The following is a 19,871-nucleotide window of genomic DNA, read 5'->3' as shown; positions in this document are numbered from 1 at the left end:
TTAACTTATTATAGGCCTCTTCTTGCTCAGGTCCCCATTCTACAGAATTTAAAGCTGGCTTTCCTCCTTTAACTAGTCTCTATATAGGATCTGCCATTTTGCGAATTCTGGGATAAAACTTTGGCTATAACTGAACAGTCCCAGCACCTTCCTGATTCCTCTTACAGTGACTGGTCATGGCATTTGTTGTACTGCCTTCTTTCAGTCTGTTAGCATTTCTTTAAGCCCTTATGAGATTAAGTGTCCTAGGTACAGGACTTGTGCTTTCCCAATTTGTGCCTTTCTGGGGCTCACCTTTAACCCTGCAGTTTTTAGTTCATTCAGCACTCAGTATAGTGCTTCCTGATGTCCTGACTTAGATTCTGAAGCTATTAATATATCATCCACGTATTGTAGAATCGTGCTACCCTCTGATAGTTCTACCCTGTTCAGGATGTCACTCATTATTCCATGGAAGGTAGCAGGGTTTTTGTGGAATCCAAATAGTACACTTGGCGAGTCCAAGTGTACTATTTGTCTCCCACTGTAAATGCATATTTGTCTTGGGATTTGGGATCCAAGGGTAGGGACCAGAATCCATTGACTATATCCAATACAGTAAAGATTTTATGCTCCCAAGTCAATCCATTCAGGATTGTCGAGGGGCTTGCTACAATGGGGTGAAATTTGGACACGACTTTATTGAGGCCGGTGTAGTCTGTCGTGAGCCTGTAACTTCCATCAGGTTTGCTCACTGGCCAGGTTGGGGAGTTAGTGGTACTCGTAATTTCTCTCAGGATTCCTTTCTTCACTGACCCTTTAACTATTTCTACTACAGCTGCCTTTGCTTCCGGTTTTATCAGGTATTGTCAGTGGGGCTTGTGCTCCGGGCCGGGCTTCTTTATTGGGCCAGTTTTGGCGAGGCCAGTGTCTAATTTCATTTCGACCCATATTCCAGGGACAGAGGCACAGATGGCTCCAAACCCATCTATGTCTAGTCGCCAATCTCTGATGGTGGCTGTGGCCACCTTGATAGTTTCGTGGTGATTTGTGAGTTTTCCTACTCCAGTTTTCCGACTGTCCCGTTTTGACCAGATTAATTCTCCCTTCCCACAGTCAATCAAAATCTCATACTCCTTTATTAAATCATTTCCCATTATTGTACCCTCGTTATTTTTACATACATAGAATCTCATAGGTAAATACAAATTATTTATTTCTACTGACATAGTCTCGCTCAGGTAGGCGGGTGTCTTATTATCTCCTATCGCTGTTAAATAGATCATTTTACTTGTAGTGGGTAAGGGTAGGTCGATGACAGATATGGATGCTCCTGTGTCCACCAGCATCTCACATTACCTGCTCCTACTAGTGCAGACACATAGATCTTTCCCTCCTTCTTACCCTTATGAATGGGGGTTGCAGGCCTTGAGTCTTGCTGACCTTGGAGTCCCATGGTTCCTCCGATTCTGCTGTGGACATGGATCGGGTCGGAGGTCTCCCATGTTTGTTCCAACATATTGCTTCCGTGTGCCCATTTTTATTACAGTAATTACAATGTCTCCCACTGTTTCCCTTCTTTGGGACCCAGCACTCCTTTTCAAAGTGCCTTGTCGGCCACAATTATGACAGGTCAGTTTGGGCTTAATTCTGCTCCCGCTACCATAGGCAGCTACTCATTCCTATCTTATCCTTGCCTGAGATTTCTCCTCCCCCCCTGTACACCGCTAGCCCATTGCACTAGTTCATCATAATCCTGGGACATGATCATTCTCACTTTTAGGATGGTTTGGTGAGTGCTGGAGAGCCCACCCTTGAAAGGCTGGATGAAGGCTCGATCCCCACGGCCTGGGTTTCCCTGCCCTGAGCATTCCTTGGAGCAACCATTTCCTGTATTCAGAAGTTCCTTCCCACTTTTGTTGCTTGGTCATTGTGATTCTGCTCCAATTAGTAGGAGCATTTCCTAAAACTCTCTGGACTTCTGTTTTAAACAGAGTGAAGGGTGCCTGTTGGACATCTATTTCTGCTGCTTGGGCTACCACATGCGTCCAACGCCCCCCACTGTAGTCTTGTGCTGGGGGAATGGTGGGCCCTCCGGCTACCTGCCCCCATTTATCCACTGGACATGTAGCCCTAACCAATTGGTGTATATCCCTTAAGTGCAGTTGGTGTCCTACCCAAACCATACCTAATTCTCCCTAAAACTTTGTATTTGCGCTTCTAGATTGTAGTTTACCTAGGGAGGCCATTATCTGTTGTCTTTCAACGGGGTGAGTGGTTTGTAATTTGCTGTGGGCTGTGCGCCTCTTCCCCTTCGGGTTACTGGCGCTAAGTTGTGTTCTAGCACTTCCCTTCCTCTGGAGGGGTGGTTGGTCCCTGTTGTGTGGACTCATAAGGAGGCAGAGGAACAGTTTCCCCTCCCCATTGATTCTTCTTTAATACTCGATTTCTTTTCTCCAACTCCCTTAGTCTGGATTCTAATATTTTAACCTTATCCCTATCTTCAAGTCCAGCTAATTGATGTACTAATAATACCTCTGCCTTTTTTGTTTTGTCTCTCTTTTCTCCATCTACCCACTTTCTCTGTTGTTCTAAGGTCTGAGAAACAACCCAGCCATCCCTTTGCATCTTCTTAATCAGTGGGTGTCTGTCTGTCATATATTTATCAATAAGAGAACCTGCAGGTCCCCACTTAGTTTCTCTCTCTGCCATCCTGCAGACTTCTTCACCCCCGGCCACAATTACTTTCTTAGCAACGTATTTTCTCCATCGTTAGGGTTTCTGCTTATACTCATGATCCGGCCCTGATTACTTCCTTAGCAGCATGTTTTCTCCACCATCAGAGTTTCTATTTATACTCACGGCCACGATTACCACCTTGGCAATGTGTTTCCTCCACTGGAGTCTGGCACTAAGTCAGAATGATCAGCTTCTTACCACACCACTTTAAAACGTGCAGACAAGCACACAAATGACACAAACTTTTATGCAAACAGGTGTCAAACTCTGCACTTGTTTGCCACTACAGACTTTGATACTAAATTTTCTTTATTACTTGTGCTTCACGATCCTAACTGCCTTGGTGTCTCTATGCCCACTTCGTGAAGGCCGGTTGTTAAGAGGGGAAAATCCGTGAGGGATTTTCCCCTCTTAACAACCGGTCTAAGGCTGCGCATTTGAGATAGGCACTTCTTTGTCCTTAGTTGATCAGCACAAGTAACAATCAATTCATGTATCTATCTAATACAACCATAAATTCCCTAATTTTCACCCAATTTTAATTGCATTGTTGGCTCAGTCTGACTCCCGCAGATTCAATAATCTCTGCTCCAGTTCACTGATCAAGGCCAATCGATCAGCTCACCAGGTGAGATCCTGCCCGACTACGCCAATTTCTTGTGGGGAAATCACCACTTGGAGTCAGATCTAAGATTCAACATGCAATTTTATCGGACAAAGTTTGGGAGAAGTGCTGGGCTTTCTGCAGTGCACGCAGTCACCTTCTCAACTATACAATGGCAGCTGAGCATCTTTTATACTTTTACAAATAATAGACAGGTATAGACATCGACAGTTAGCACAACGTTATACGTAGAGTGGACACACATAGGCGTTTATGCTCCCCATCAATGACTGATCTTGTTACTGAAACTCATTGTTTTGGCTCTGCTTTATCACAAGCTAACGTGCCTGATCTATTTCCTGCAGTAATGCAGACAGGAAAAGACTTTAACTTTTTGTTCTGCAATGTCTGTGCCCAAGTCAGTACATCTTAATGTCTTTTCCCAGAGTCCATTTTGTGCCAGGTAATCATCTTGTATCCTTTAATTTTGATTTTACTCCAACACTGTAAACCTCTATGACTCTAAGCATGAAGATTGGGAGCAGTTCAGAATTCAGCAAAGCAGGACCAAAAGATTGATCAAGAAAGGTAGAGAATGAGATTAAACTCGAAAGAAACATAAAAGTTGAGTGTAAAATTTTCTACAAGTCTGTAAAAATTAAAAGATTGGTGAAGATAAATGTGGGTCCCTTACAATCCCAATTTATAATGAGATCAAGGAAATGGCAGTGTAATTAAACAACGACTTTTGTTCTGTCTGCACAGAAGATGCCGTAATTAATGTCCCAGAATTACTAAGGAATCAAAGGATAGATCAGAAGAAAGAATAGAAGGAAATTAGTATTAGTGTAAAACAAGTGCTGGAGAAATTAATGGGACTGAAAGCCAATAAATTCCTAGGGCCTGTTAATCTACTTTGCTGGTTAATAAAGGAGAAGGCCATGGAAATAGCGGATGCGTTGGTGGTCATCTTCCAAAATTCTGTAGATTCTGCATCACTCCTGCCCAATTGGAGGGTAAACACAGTAAAAAGTCTGACAACACCAGGTTTCAGTCCAACCGATTTATTTGATAGTAAACTCACTAGCTTTTGGGGTTAGCCCCTTCATTCAATTGGAGGGTGGCAAATGTGACCCCGCTATTTAACAAGGAGGGAAGAAGAAACCGGAGAATTACAGCCTGGTTAGCCTAACATCAAGAGTAGGGCAAATGCAAGTGTTTGTTATGAAGGATGTTATAATAGGACACTTTAAAAATATCAACAGGATTAGACAAAAACAGCATGCATTTATGAAAGGGAAATTAGGTTTGACAAATTACTGGGGTTTTTGGTGACATAACTGGCAGAATGGATAAGGGATTTTCAGGGAGTTTTTGATAAAGTCCCACGTAAGATGTAAGAACATGGAGGGATCTTAAGCGGGAATTTTGAAACTGAGATGTCGATTAGGGAACCAGGAGACAGTGTGGGTCACGAGTGCAGTGGTAATGGGACTTGGTTGTGGGCAGGAGAGAGTTGGAAATGTTAAAATTTAGCAACAGTTCTCACTTTTGGATACGTCAATTCAATTCATCTTTAATGTTGGCTGAAGTTTTAATGTGAATTAAAAACAAATGGTGAGTGAATCATTTTAACCTGCAATGCTTGTACTTTAACAGACAAGCAAAATCCTACTGATACTGTTCCCGTGGAAATGAAAAGGCCCCCTCAACAAGCAAGGAGAAAAAAGGTCAATGCAAAAGCTAAGGATGCTATATCTGGAAGGAGCCTGAAACCAAGTAAGCAGTGCTTCGAATCCATAGCAAAATTTATACTCTGCTTTGGATCATCGTTTTTTTTTGACAAATTGTTGGTCAGGAAAGGTGGAAAGGCTTCAGAGAGGGTACATAGGGTGTTAACAAGGGTGTTGCCAGGGAGGAAGGACTACAAAAGCACAAAAAGAGAACAAGCATTAGGGGCAGAAGTAGGTCATCCTGCTCCATGAACCCATTCCACCATTGGACAAGATCTGATTATGATCTCGATTTTGTTTTCCTGCCTGCCCCTCCATCCCACTCTCCCCAGTAATCCTTGACTCTGTTTCATCAGTCATAAATCTGCCTTGCTATGTCCAATGACCTAGCCTCCACTGCCCTCTTGCAAGAGAATTGTGCAGGCTAAGGACTTTCGGAGAGAAGGAAAGTCTCCTTCTTAAATGAGGTTGGAATAATTCCAACTGTTTCCCTGAGCAGTGGGTGCTTTTTTCTAATTCGTTCAAGGGATGTGGGATTCATCAGCTGAACCAGCATTAATTGCCCATCCCTAATTGCCCCTTGAACTGAGTGGACATTTCAAAGGTCAGTAAATCACATGGCTGTAGATCTGGAGTCAGTTAAGGACATTAGTGAACCAAATGGTTTTTTTTACAACAATGCTTTCATAGTTGTCATTAGACTTTTAATTCCTGATTTTCATCGAGGTCAAATTTCACCACCTGCCCTGGTGGGACTCGAATCTAGATCCCCAGAGTATTGGCCTGGTTCTCTGGATTACTAGTCCAGTGACAATACTACTACACCACTGCCTCTTCATATGGGTGACCGTATGAAGGATTTTGAGATCGTTAGAGGTTTTCAGACAGTTTTTTCTTGTTCATTCATGGGATGTGGGTGTTGGTCACCAGCCAGCATTTTTTGCCCAATCCTAATTGCCCTTAAACCGTGGCCATTAAGCATCAACTGCATTTGCTGTGGTTCTGGACATGTAGGTCAGACCAGGTAAGATGGCAGATTTCCTTTCCTAAAGGGACATTAGTGAACCAGACAGGTCTCTATGCAGCAATCATTTCATGGGCATCATTGGACCAATATTTACTAAATTCAAATTTCACCATCTGCCATGGTGGGATTTGAACAGAAGTTCCCCCGAGGGTCTCAAGATTACGAGTCCAATGATATTACCACTATGCCACTTGTCTTGGGTGAATGATTCAATGACCAGAGTTTCAAAGATCAAAATCATAGGCAAATGAGCTGGAGTGGGGACGAAGCGAGGAGTTGGGGCACACAACCATGAATAGTCTTTGAAGAGAGTTGGACAGGAGGGGCAGCGACAATCAAAATTGGGGATGGGGGACCAAGCACAACTGCTTTTGTCAATGATGAGCCAAAATGGCTTCCAGATCGGTCCCATCCCATTACGATGGGCCAAATGGCTTCCCCCTTGTGCCACGATTCACTGACAGTTTTCAATGACAGCACAAAGTGGGAGATTTATGGTTTTGATTTGCACAAAATCATTACAGTCAGAGGGGAGTCGAGGAGGATTGTTTCTTTTTTTCATGCTTGAACGTTGTGCTGGAAAGGGTGTCGGAAGGAGATTCAGTGAGTTTTCGAAAAGGTCTGTGGTGGTACTGGAAAAAGAAAGAAGGTGCTGGTTGGACTGTAAGGAAAGAACAGAGAATGGATGGTTGGGGAGGGAGCTGTGTACCCATAGGACAGTTATGGCGCAGAAAAAGGCCATTCGGCCCATCGTGTCTGCGCCGGCCAAAAAAAGGAGAGAAAGAAATGAAACAAACGCCATTTCAATCCCATTTTTCAGCACCTGCTCCATAGCCTTGCAGGTTGTAGTGCTTCAGTTGCATGATCCAGGTACCTTTGAACTTAATTGAGTATTTCAACTTCAACTACTAATATGGGCAGAGAATCTCAGATGCCCAACACTCTCTGGGTGAAAATGTCCTTTCCAATCCTTCTACAAATCATCTTAACTCTAAACCACTCTTCCCTGTCTGCCCTGTCTAGACCCCCCTCCCAATTTTGAACAGGAATGGGATTAGGTCGGATTAGTCGGACCATCCTTTGGAAGAGCCGGCAGAGGCACAATGAGCCGAATGGCCTCAGGTCAGTTTTCTGAGGCTCTCCAAACCCCGACTCGACCCCGAGGCCAAGCTGTCAAATCTCTCTTTCAGATCGGCCCCAGCCCATTACGAGCGGAGACAGGGCTTATTACCTGATAGAAAATGTAAAGCCTTGGAGTAAAGCCTGGAGCCACTGTCGCAGCCATTACACCAACCTGGTCAGCATGAGGAATGCGGAGGAGGCCAAGATTATCTCCTCCATGCAGCAAGGGCCCCATTGGATCGGGCTGTACAACGACGGGCAGTCCGGATGGATGTGGACCAACGGAGACAAATTCAGCTACACCAAGTGGGCCCTTTGGCACCCGTACAGTTTCAATGGCACCCTGCCTATGTGCGGGGCCATGCTTGACAGTGAGTGGCATGATGCAGACTGCGATTTCCCCTTTACCTTCATTTGCTACAAAGGTAATGGCCTATGTTGAATGACATGTCGCAAAGCCCAACTGGTCCCACTAGTGTTTATGCCCCACGTGGGGCCTCCTCCTACCCGATGTCACCTCACCATTCCACAGTGAACATATCCTCTATTCCCTTCTCCCACACATACATATTCAGCTTCCCCTTACATGTATCTATACCATTCCTATTCCTATAGGAGCAAGCTCCATGCTGTCCTCCATCTCTACATGTAATGGTTTCTCCTGAATTTGGCGCTGAATTTATTAGCCGCTACCTTATAATTAAGCATTGTTGAAAAAGAGGCAGTTACTGTCGAAGTTTTTCATCTCGTACCCATCAGAATGATTTGCAAGAATGCCATTGTCAGGGAAGTCACAAAATCCAAACTATATGAGAAGCGAGTGCTGATTGGTCGACCAGTAGATCCTGTTGGGTAAAGGCATCGCATTGGCAGAGGTGGAAATAAGGTCATTTGCCAACCAATCAGCACTCTCTGACATTGGTACCCTTGACATTGGTATGCTCTAATGAATACAAGACGAAAAGCTTTGACAAAAAATGTTCCCTTCTCCAGCAGTTCCCAAGCTCTGTACCACCAACCGAGTATTTAACTATATTTATATTGGGAATTTTCCCATACTGCCCACCACCAGAATCGTAGGAGGCAGGGGGCACACCATGCAAAGGTCTGTTGACCTCGGGCGGGATTTTCCGTTTTTGGGGCAAGTGTGGCTGGAAAATCTCGCCATAGTGTTTGGTTTGGGACTCAACGCAAGAGGAAACATCTTTCAGGGTTCTATCTAGTTTAACTTCCGAGCGATTTTAAAGACCTCAATCAGTTCATTCCCGAACCTTTGAAAAATTAATTTATGGAAGGTGGGAGTCACTGGCTAAGCCAATGTTTATTCCTGTCCCTAGCTGCCACTTGAGAAGGTGGTGATGAGCTGCCTTATTGAACCGTTGTACTCCTTGAAGTGTAGGTGCATCCTTAATGCTGTTAGACAGTGAGTTCCAGGATTTTGATCCCATGAGATTGAAGGAATGGTCGATATATTTCCAAGTGAGGATGGTGAGTGGCTTGGAGAGAACCTCCAGTAGGTGGTGTTCCTTGTGTCTGCTGCCCTTGTCCTTCGAGATGGTAATAGTTGTGGGTTTGGAAGGTACTGCCTAAGGGACCTTGTTGAATTTCTGCAGTGCATCTTGTAAATGGTACACATCTATAAGATGCATTTGTAGATGTGCAACAAGTGCCACTGTGCATCAGTGGTAAAGGGACTGAATGTTTGTGGAAGGGGTAGCAATCAAGCAGACTGCTTTGTCCTGGGTGGTGGTGACTTTCTTGAGTGTTGTTGGAGCATCCACTCAAATGGAGAGTATTTCAATATACTCCTGACTTGTGCTTTATAGATGGTAGACAGGCTTTGGGGAGTTAGGAGGTGAGATACTCTCCACAGGATTCCCTACCTCTGACCTGCTCTGGTAGCCACAGTATTTATATGGCTAGTCCAGTTCAGTTTCTAGTCACTGGTACCTCCCAGGATGTTGGTAGTGGGGGAGTCAGTGGTGATAATGCCATTGAATGTCAAGGGTTGATGATTAGATTCTCTGTTGTTGGAGATGGTCATTGCCTGGCACTTGTGTGGCATGAATGTTACCTGCCACTTGTCAGTCCAAGCCTGGATATTGCTGTTTCTGGACATGGATTGCTTCAGTATTTGAGGAGTCAGGAATGGTGCTGAATATCGTACAGTCATCAGCAAGTATCCGCACTTCTGACCTCATGATGGATGAAGCATGGTTGGGCCTGGAACACTACTCAGAGGAACTTCTGCAGAAATGTTTTGGAAACTCAAGCAGAAACGTTCTGGAAACTCAAGCAGAAATGTTCTGGAAACTCCAACAACCATAGCCATCTTCCTTTGTGCTTGGTATAACTCCAGCAAGTGGAGAGTTTTCCCCCGATTCCCACTGACTTTAGTTTTGCTAGGGTTCCTTGATGCCACACTCGGTCAAAAGCTGCCTTGATATCGAGGGCAGCCACTCACACCACACTTCTGGAATTCAGCTCTTTTGTCCCTGTTAGCACTAAGGCTGTAATGAGATCAGGAACTGAGTGACCCTGGTGGAACCAAACTGAACATCAGTAAGCAGGTTAATGCTGAGTAAGTGCCGCTGACAGCACTGTTGATGACACCTTCCATCACATTATTAGGGAAAGGAGCCCTGACCTGTTAGTTCCTTCCTGATAGTTATAACCACATTAGTTTATGCAGATATTCAAGCAAAGGGGGAATTGAATTTTGAACCTGATCTACTTGGGTAAAAATGTGCACGGTCTGGTCCCAAAACAGATGATATCTTGTTGGTTGCCTGATATACACTTGGCTTCATATTCAGTTCTGTTCACCTTCATATTCAGTTCTCCTTAACTCAAAAGTGCCGAATATCAAGCAAGAAATAATGCATGGCTATAAGTGACTCACCCCATTTTATATTCCCAGTATGTGTCCAATTTCATCCCGAAGTATCTCTTACATTAGAATATGTAGGATATAGTTACCAATAAATCCTTAAGATAAATTAAGAGCAGCTTCTATGCCCAGAGAAGGGTGAGAATGTGGATCTCGTTACCAGGAGGAATATTGATCTGATTGGTACAGATGCATTTAAGATGAAGCCAGATTAGGACATGATATGGACAGGAATGGAGATTATACTGCTAGGGTGAGATAAAAAGGGGCTGGGAAGGATATTCGCTCATCTTCCCCCTCTCACACCACCTCTCCCCATCCCCAACATAGGCAGCAGTGTGTATCATTGCCAAGATGCACAGCAGCGAACTTGCCGTCAGCACCTAGCGAGCCTGCAACCTCCACCACTGAGCGTCAGACACATGGGAACACCAGCAACTATAGGTTTCCATTGAGCCACGCACCAGTTTACTTGGAACTATACTGTCCACCACACTGCCGTTGGGTCAGAATCCTGGAACTCCCTCCCTAACAGCATGGGTATACCTACCACCACCTTCTCAAGGGGGCAATTAGGGATGAGCAAAACTTGCAGGGCTAGCCGGCGATGCCCGTGTCCTGGGAAGGGGGTTTATGTGGAATGTAAAACAGATGTGCAGATTCTCCACTCCAGGATTGATGGGACCTTAGGTGAAGCATGTGCACTTCAGGCTCAGGGGGAACAAACTTTTGTATGAGAATTTTGATTTAGTTTGCATAAGAGAGCTTTGGAACAGCGTGTAATGTTACTGACTCCACAGACTTGAAGGCAAAGTCAGAACCCAAGCCCACAAAAGTAAAACAACTGTCAAAATCTGACCGTCGCACCCCTGCCAAAAAGTTTGAAAATGCTTCCAATCCACGTACAGGTAAGAACATTTTGTACACTGCACAGAATTTCAAGACAGCCATGCATGGGAAATTGTGATGCGTGGGCTATCATAATTGGATGGAGACTGAGCGTCAGGAGCAGGCCACTTGACTCATAATGGCAGATCGGTGCATTTTCTCCACACACTTTGCCTTTTCCTCAATACCAAGCTGGGTTTCTCACCACATATTGTGTACTGTCATCAAAGAGCACCTGTTTCCACCTCTGCGACATTGCCCAACTTTTCCTCCCTAAACCTTTGCACCTTTTTAAAGAAATTTGTTCATGGAATGTGAGTGCACTGGGACGGGGGGAAGGGCTATATTTATTGCCCATCCCTAATTGCCCTTGAACTGAATGGAAATCTGCCACCCTTGCCCAGCTGGCCTACATGTAATGCCACAGCAATGTGATTGACTCTTAGATGCCTGCCAATATGGCCCTAGCAGTCAGACCAAGAGCAATTAGGGATGGACAAGAAACCAGATGGATCTAGCCAAAGATACCCATGTCCCCTTAATAACTTGAAAATTTTGATCCGATTACCCATTTATCGTCCAGTTTTCCAGGAATCACAAGCCTAAAATAATGGCCTTAGGGTCAAGTTAGTGATAATAACACCAAGGAATTTTTGGTGTGTCTGTGATGTTGTCAATATATGATGAATTAAAAAAAAACACATTTTGCAAATACATGAAGGGACTAAATAATCTTCCCCTTTGCCACAACTGCAAGCCAACATTGGGTGATGATTGATCCCATGGGGATATTCCACTCAAGCGAACTTGATTGAAATTTCACCCAGATACTACCTAATCAATTGGAACATAAGAACACGGAAACAGAACAGGAGCATGCCACTAGCCCTTGAGCTGGCTTTGAGCCCTTGCCCATCAATAAGACCATGGCTGATCTGATTGCTGCTTTAACTCTACTTTCCTGCCACCCCATCCCCCCCACTTCCGTTACCACTAAATGCCTAACTCCCTTGTCAATTGGAAATCTGTCTAACTCAGCCTTGAATAGCTTCAATCATCTAACAGTCTCCACTGCCCACTGAGGGAGAGAATTCCAAAAACTAACTTCACCCTCCGAGGGAAGAAATTCTTCCTCATCTCTGTCTCAACACTGTTTATTTTGAAATGGTATCACTTCGGTCTGGCCTCCCCCACAAGAGGAAACATCCTCCGGGCATCTACACTGTCAATAAGATATCATTCTTCTAAACTTTAATTAACATAGGCCCAACTTGCTAGACCTTTCCTCATTAACTAGGCCCGTCATCGGAAGAATTGGACCAGTGAACCCTCTCTGAACTACTTCCAATACAATTATGTCCCTTCTTAAGTATGATGGCCAAAACTGTACACAATACTTTGAGTGTGGTCTCAACAATGCCCCTGTACAGTTATAGCAAGATTTCCCTGCTTCCCACTGTAATAAAGGCTGATCTTTCATTTGTATTCCCAATCACTTACTGTACCTATATGCTGACATCTTCCACAAACGTTCTGCAGTCCAGTAGAAGGTACTAGTGAGGTCACATTTAGAATGCTGTGTACAGTTTTGGTCCCCATATTTAAGGAAAGATATTGGAATCACTACAGAGGAGGTTTATGAGTATGAGCCCTATGTTAAGACCCAGGCAGGAACCTCCAAAGTGTTTCATGAAGCTAGCCTAGATCCTAAGTTTTACATTTTATTTTGGCATGGGTGAGCATAAGATGTTTCACTCTAGGTTTGATTCAAGCGACCCACTTGGAAACTTTTTCAAACACAGTTTATTTAAGAACACAGTTAAAATATAACAATAAGAGCTAGCATAACTTTTTACCAATTACAAGAATTAAACAAAACACAGTATGCTCCTAACAGCCAGCCATCATTCCAAGTTAAAAACCATCCCATAGACATACATCCATTTCTATACTTGGCACAGAAGCAAGCATTCTCATTTGATGTGGGATTTGGAAGTCTTTAATATCGACTGTGAATTGTTCCTTTGAATGTTGAATTTTCTAAAAGGCTTATGGGGAGAGAGAGAGAGAGAGAAACAGAGAGAGACACTGCCTTCTCCCACCAGCTTCTGACAGCACCTGAGAAACAAAACTAATAACTTGGAATGCTCTATTAAAAAAAAAGCTGTCCCCTCTGTAATAACTGCAAGGAAACAAAAATCCCATCACCAAATTACTTTATTTATGCCATCCATCTGTACTGAGCCAGCTCTCCAGTTGCTCCCTGTTGAGTGCAGTTTGGGAGACTGACACAACTGCTTTAAATAGGGAGCATGAGACTCCCTGATTAGGACTCATCAGGTAGTTCTTTCCAGGTACCAACAAGTTAAACTAAATCAAATTAACTGAGGGACGAATGAAAAGGGGCAGCCCCCTAAAAGAAGGGGAAACAGCCTGAACAAAAAACAAAGTTGAAAAGAAATTTAAAACATCAAATTAAAATGTGATTATTGGAGTTGATAACATACCCCAGCCCCTCTGGTGCCCATAGGGCATGGAAGCATCAACTGCGCCCGTGGACACTGCATACTCCCTCTCCAGGGACACCTGGCTGCGAATATAGCCGTGTTAGAGGGGCAGACGGTCAGGATGGATTGCCCATTGATTGCCTGCTGCCTGGACCTATTGATAGCTAGTAGGAATTACCAGGTAGTTCTTTTCACGAGCCAAACGAGTAAAACCAACTCAAATTAACTTAGGGACAAATTAAGAGGGGCAGCCCCCCAAAAAGGAAGGGGGGGGGGAACGGCCCAAACAGAAACCAAAGTCCAAAGGAAACTTAAAACATTTAATCAAAATGTGGTTGTGAGGGTCTATAACGCACACCAGCCCCTGCAGTGCCCAGCGGGCGCGGAAGGCATCGACTGCACCCGTGGACACCGCATACTCCCTCTCCAAGGACACCTGGCTGCGAATATAGCTGTGTTAGAGGGGCAGACAGTCAGGATGGATTGCCCATTGATTGCCTGCTGCCTGGACCTATTGATAGCTAGTAGGAATTATCAGGTAGTTCTTTTCACGAGCCAAACGAGTAAAACCAACTTAAATTAACTTAGGGACAAATTAAGAGGGGCAGCCCCCCAAAAGGGTGGCGGGGGGGACGGCCCGAACAGAAACCAAAGTCCAAAGGAAACTTAAAACATTAAATCATAACATAATTATCAGGGTCGATAATGCACCCCAGCCCCGGGGGTGCCCAGCGGGCATGGAGGCGTCAACTGCGCCTGTGTACACCGCATGCTCCCTCTTCAGGAAGCCTAGCCATGAATGTAGCCACGGTAGAGAGGCAGACAGTCAAGATGGACAGCCCATTGATCACCTGCTGCCTGGATCTATTGATAACTGGTAGGACTCATCAGGTAGTTCGTACTCTAGCATAAAACATAGAACATAGAACATTACAGCGCAGAACAGGCCCTTCGGCCCACGATGTTGCGCCGACCAGTTACAAAAAACAATGACCCACTAGCCTATACCAATCCCTTTTCGTCCATAAACCTATCCACAGATCTCTTAAACGCCCCCAAACTAGGCGCATTTACAACTGCAGTAGGCAGGGCATTCCAATCCCTCACCACCCGCTGGGTAAAGAACCTACCCCTGACATCCGTCCTGTAGCTACCCCCCCTTAATTTAAAGCCATGCCCCCTCGTGCTAGCTTTCTCCATCCGAGGAAAAAGGCTATCACTATCCACCCTATCTAAACCTCTAATCATCTTATATGTTTCAATAAGATCCCCTCTTAGCCGCCTTCTTTCCAACGAAAACAACCCTAAATCCCTCAGTCTCTCCTCATAGGACCTCCCCACCATACCAGGCAACATCCTAGTAAATCTCCTCTGCACCCTCTCCAAAGCCTCCACATCCTTCTTGTAATGTGGGGACCAGAACTGCACACAGTACTCCAAGTGCGGCCGCACCAGAGTAGTGTACAGTTGCAACATGACGCTGCGACTCCTAAATTCAATCCCCCTACCAATAAATGCCAAAGCAAGCCAACTTCATTAGCCTGGCTGAAATCATCACATCCTGTCACCTGACCTGTCAATCATCCTCAATCATGCTCCACTCCACAGTCCCCAAAAGACCATTAAAACCTCAATGGCCTATCTCCTGTTCCTATTTCTCACAGTCATACGGTCTAGCATTTGCTGTGCCATTTTCTTTTGTAACATGATTAATTCAATCTTTCTGTCTTGGGTAGGTGTGGGGAGATAGAGGGTGTGAGGGGGGTCGTTGAATGGAGGGGGTTGTTTGAGTGGGGGGTTTTGTGGGTGGTGTGTTTGTGTGGGAGGAGTGGGTCAGGGTTGGGGGGCTGTGTGGTTGGGGGTTTGTATGGGTGGGGGTTGTGTGGGTGAGAGTTTGTGGGTGGGGTGTTTGGATAGAGTGGATCGAGTGGGGCTGTTTGGCTGGGGTTCGTGGGGGTTGTGTGGCTGGGAGGTTGTGTGGAGGGTTTTGTTGGTGGGGTGCTTGTGTGGGTGGAATGGGTTGGCTGTGGAGGGTTGTGTGGGTAGTGTGGATTGGGGAGGGGGGGCTATGGGTGGAGGGTTGGATGGGGGGAGTTGTGTGGGCGGAGTTGTTCGGGAGTTGGGGGTGATTGACATGAAGGAAGGAATTTCAAGGCAAATAGAAACTGCAGTTTATGTAACATACCTTTCCAAGGTAACAACTCCCCGAGAACGTACCATAAAGTCCTCCTGGAGAAGACCTGGTCAGATGCCCGTGATTACTGCCAGGTCCATCACACCGATCTGCTGAGCATCCGCAACAAACAGGAGAACATAGATACTAGCAGCCTTTTTGACCAGATCAAGCTGGGATGGTGTGGCCTATACAACGACCAGCAGTCACCCACGGGCTGGCGGTGGGTGAATGGTGACCGCGTGAGCTACACCAACTGGAAGCCGGGCAACCCCTACCGCTACAAGATGATGAACCCGGTCTGCGTTTACGTCCAGGATGGCAAATGGAGCGACGCCCCTTGTCGCTTCTTGTTCCCTTTTGTTTGCTACACGGGTAAGGTAATCGTAGGGCGGGCGAGAAATTACAGGTCTCAGTGCTTCGTCTATTTATGTTCCCTTTTTCTTCCCTCCCCTCCCCACTTTTTAAGTCACCCCATGCCTTATATCCTTCTGGGAACATTGGCACAATGGGGGTTGGTGAGGGTGAGGAGGGGGTCAGACTGCTTTTATATAGGTTTTGCAGAAAATTTTTACCTTTGAACTTTATGCCTCTATTTATAAAGTCCTTTGAAAATGCAAGTTTCAGTGTGACACACATTGTAGCTGTAGCTTTTGTCTTAGAATTACACATAATGTAGTCTTTCATGTTACACAGCCAGTTCTGTTTCTTTGAACCTGGCCCTATGACATATCCCAGCAACAACATCCAACAAAAAATGTGAACCTCCCAAGCACCCCAAATAGCAGTCGTACACACAAACGAGAATTTCTGGAACTAGCAGTGACACTTAATTCCTGGTTGTACTTCAAAGTCTAAAATTGGTAAAAAAAAGTCTTCCAATAAATTGGCACCAACCAATTCACTTGCAATAATGTACCATTTCGATCCATCTGAGTGGGTTTGGTTAACAGAAAAGTTACATCTTGCACTGAGTGATAAATATTTTCTCATTTTAAATTGAAACAGATCACATTTTTTTTAGATATTTTATTTGTGTCACTAGTAGGCTTATTATTAACACTGCAGTTAAGTTACGGTGAAAATCCCCAAGTCGCTACACTCTGTTCAGGTACACTGAGGGAGAATTTAGCATGGCCAATGCACCTAACCAGCACGTCTTTTGGACTGTGGGAGGAAACTGGAGCACACGGAGGAAACCCACGCAGACATTGGGAGAACGTGAAAACTCCATACAGACAGTGACCCAAGCCAGGGATTGAACCCAGGCCCCTGGTGCTGTGAGGCAGCAGTGCTCACCACTGTGCCACCATGCAGCCTTACAATGGCCCAGTGATGAGCAAAGTACTGCAGACCCTGGAAATCTAACATGTAAACAGAAAAAGCTGGAAATAGTTGGCAGACCAGGCAGTACCCATGGAGAGAGAAACTGAACCAATGCTTCAGGTTTGCAATCTACATTTGATCTGACAAAGGGTCACTGACCTCTGTTTCTCTTCACACAGATGTCATCATTTGTGCTGAGCATTTCTAACACATCCCATTACAACTGGAGCAAGAATGCCAGCACTGCAAATAGCATTCAGACTTCCTAAAGAACAAACACAAAGAACAAAGAACAGTACAGCACAGGAGCAGACCCTTCAGCCCTCCAAGCATGCTCCGATCATGTTTATCTATCTAAACTAACAGCTTATATCCCTCTATTACCATTTTTTCATATGCTCGTCAAGATAAGTATTAAATGCAGCTAACGTAACTGTTTCAATCACCTCACTTGGCAGTGCATTTCAGGCCCTCACCACCCTCCACCGAACTTTTCTCCGCTTATCTTGAACTTGTGCCCCCTTGCAATTGTCATTTCTGCCCTGGGAAAAAGCTTCCAACTGTCCACCCTATCTATACCTCTCATCATGTTATAAACATCTATCAAGTCACCCCCTCAGCCTTCAGCTTTCCAGGAAGAACAATCCTAGTTTATTCAATCTCTCCTCATAGCTAACATCCTCCACGCCAGGCAACACCCTGGTAAACCTTTTCTGCACTCTCTCCAAAGCCTCCACATCCTTCTTGTAGTGTGGTGACCAGAATTGTTCACAGTATTCCAAGTGTGGCCTAACCAATGTTTTATACAACTGTAACATAATTTGCCAACTTTTATACTCAATGTCCCATTCAATGAAGGCAAGCATGCCATATGCTTTCTTCATTACATTTTCCACATGTGCTGCCACTTTTAAAGATCTGTGAATCTGTACTCCCCAATCTCTTTGTGTGTCTATGCTCCTGATGGTTCTGCCATTTATTTTATAGCTTCCACCTGAATTGGATCTATCAAAATGCATCACCTCGCATTTGTCTGGATTAAATTTCATTTGCTATTTTTCCGCCCAATTTTCCAGTCTATCTATATCCTGCTGTATTCTCTCACAATCTTCATCACTATCCGCTTCTCCACCAATCTTAGTATCATCTGCAAACTTACTAATCAAACCAACTACATTTTCTTCTAAGTCATTTGTATATATTACAAACAGCAGAAATCCTAGCACTGATCCCTGCGGAACACCAATAGGAATAGATCTCCATTCAGAAAAATTCACTGCTACCCTCTGTCTTCAAGTCAATTCTGAATCCATCTAGCTAGTTCACTGTTGATCCCATGGGATTTATTCTTTTGCACCAGCCTGCCATGTGGGATCTAGTCAAATGCCTTATTAAAGTCAACATAGACAACATCCACAGCCTTTCCCTCGTCAATCGTTTTTGTCACCTCCTCAATTACTCAATTGAATTAGTGAGACAAGTGTTGACTGGGGGAGCGCGTTGGAAGGTAGGTCTGCTGAGGAGCAGTGGAGGATCTTTAAGGAGATCTTTCTTGGTGCTCAGCAGAAATTTATTCCGATGGTTAAAAAGGACCGTAGGAGGAGAGGTAATAAGCCGTGGATAACGAAGGAGGTAAAGGAAAGTGGAGGCGTTTAGAGTAGCTAAGAGTAGTGGGCGAGAAGAGGATTGGGAGAGGTTTAAAAGTCAACGAAGATTGACAAAGAAGTTGATAAAGAAGGGTAGGAGAAACTATGAAGCTGGGCAAGCGCTTAATATAAAAAAGGATAGCAAGAGTTTTTATAAATATATGAAAAGGAAGAGGCTGGCTAGGGTGAACATTGGACCCTTAGAGGATGAGAGGGGGGACTTAGTGGTAGGGGATGGGGAAATGACTGAGGCCTTGAATAACTTTTTTGTTTCGGTCTTCACGGAGGAGGACGTGAAAAATTTGCCGGGTGTTAGCGATGGAAAGATGGTAGGACAGGAGGAGGGTCTCAATGACATTATTGTTACTAGAGAGGCGGTGCTCGACAGACTGGAGGGACTGATTGTGGACAAGTCCCCAGGACCGAATGGAATGCATCTGAGGGTTCTGAAAGAAATGGCGGAGATGATAGTGGATGCCTTGGTGGTTATTTTCCAAACGTCGCTGGATTCCGGGGAAGTGCCAGAAGATTGGAAAACGGCTAATGTTACACCGTTGTTTAAGAAGGGTGGCAGGCAAAAGGCAGGGAATTATAGGCCGGTTAGTTTAACGTCTGTTGTGGGTAAAATGTTAGAATCCGTCGTCAAGGAGGAAATAGCGAGGCATCTTGAGGGGAATTGCTTGATAGAGCAGACGCAGCACGGTTTCGTTAAGGGGAAGTCGTGTCTGACAAATTTATTGGAGTTCTATGAGGATGTGTCTAGGGCGGTGGATAGAGGAGAGCCGGTGGATGTGGTCTTTCTTGATTTTCAGAAGGCGTTTGACAAGGTACCTCACAAGAGGTTATTGCAGAAGGTAAGGGGGCATGGAGTTGGGGGTAGGGTGTTAGCGTGGATAGGGGATTGGCTGTCAAATAGGAGGCAGAGAGTGGGGGGTCAATGGGTGCTATTCGGATTGGCGGTTGGTGAGTAGTGTAGTGCCCCAGGGGCCGGTGCTGGGGCCTCAGCTAATTACCATTTATATAGATGATCTGGAGGAGGGAACCGAGTGTATGGTGTCGAAATTTGCTGATGACACCAAGATTGGTGGAACGGCAAATTGCGCGGAGGGTGTGGAGAGTCTGCAGAAGGATCTAGATAGGCTGAGCGAATGGGCCAGGAACTGGCAAATGGAATTTAATGTTGGCAAGTGCGAGGTGGTCCACTTTGGTAGGAATAATGGTAGGAAGGACTATTACT

At 44.9% G+C, this 19,871-nt stretch overlaps 1 protein-coding gene across 1 annotated transcript in view; it reads left to right on the top strand.

Moving 5' to 3' along the window:
- Window positions 1-19,871, top strand: part of LOC145348669 (macrophage mannose receptor 1-like) — a 109,149-nt gene that overhangs the window by 50,503 nt on the left and 38,775 nt on the right. The window contains exons 7-10 of the mRNA XM_080196833.1: window positions 4,982-5,101; window positions 7,273-7,629; window positions 10,895-11,002; window positions 15,684-16,037. Of these exons, the coding sequence (XP_080052959.1) occupies window positions 4,982-5,101; window positions 7,273-7,629; window positions 10,895-11,002; window positions 15,684-16,037 (939 nt within the window). The remainder of the gene's footprint in view (window positions 1-4,981; window positions 5,102-7,272; window positions 7,630-10,894; window positions 11,003-15,683; window positions 16,038-19,871) is intronic.

This window comes from Carcharhinus amblyrhynchos, chromosome 9, assembly GCF_965287045.1.
Source record: "Carcharhinus amblyrhynchos chromosome 9, sCarAmb.v2.hapA, whole genome shotgun sequence".
Lineage (NCBI taxonomy): Eukaryota > Metazoa > Chordata > Chondrichthyes > Carcharhiniformes > Carcharhinidae > Carcharhinus > Carcharhinus amblyrhynchos.
Note: the sequence above shows the minus strand (reverse complement) of the source record. Positions and strands in the feature narration are given on the sequence as shown.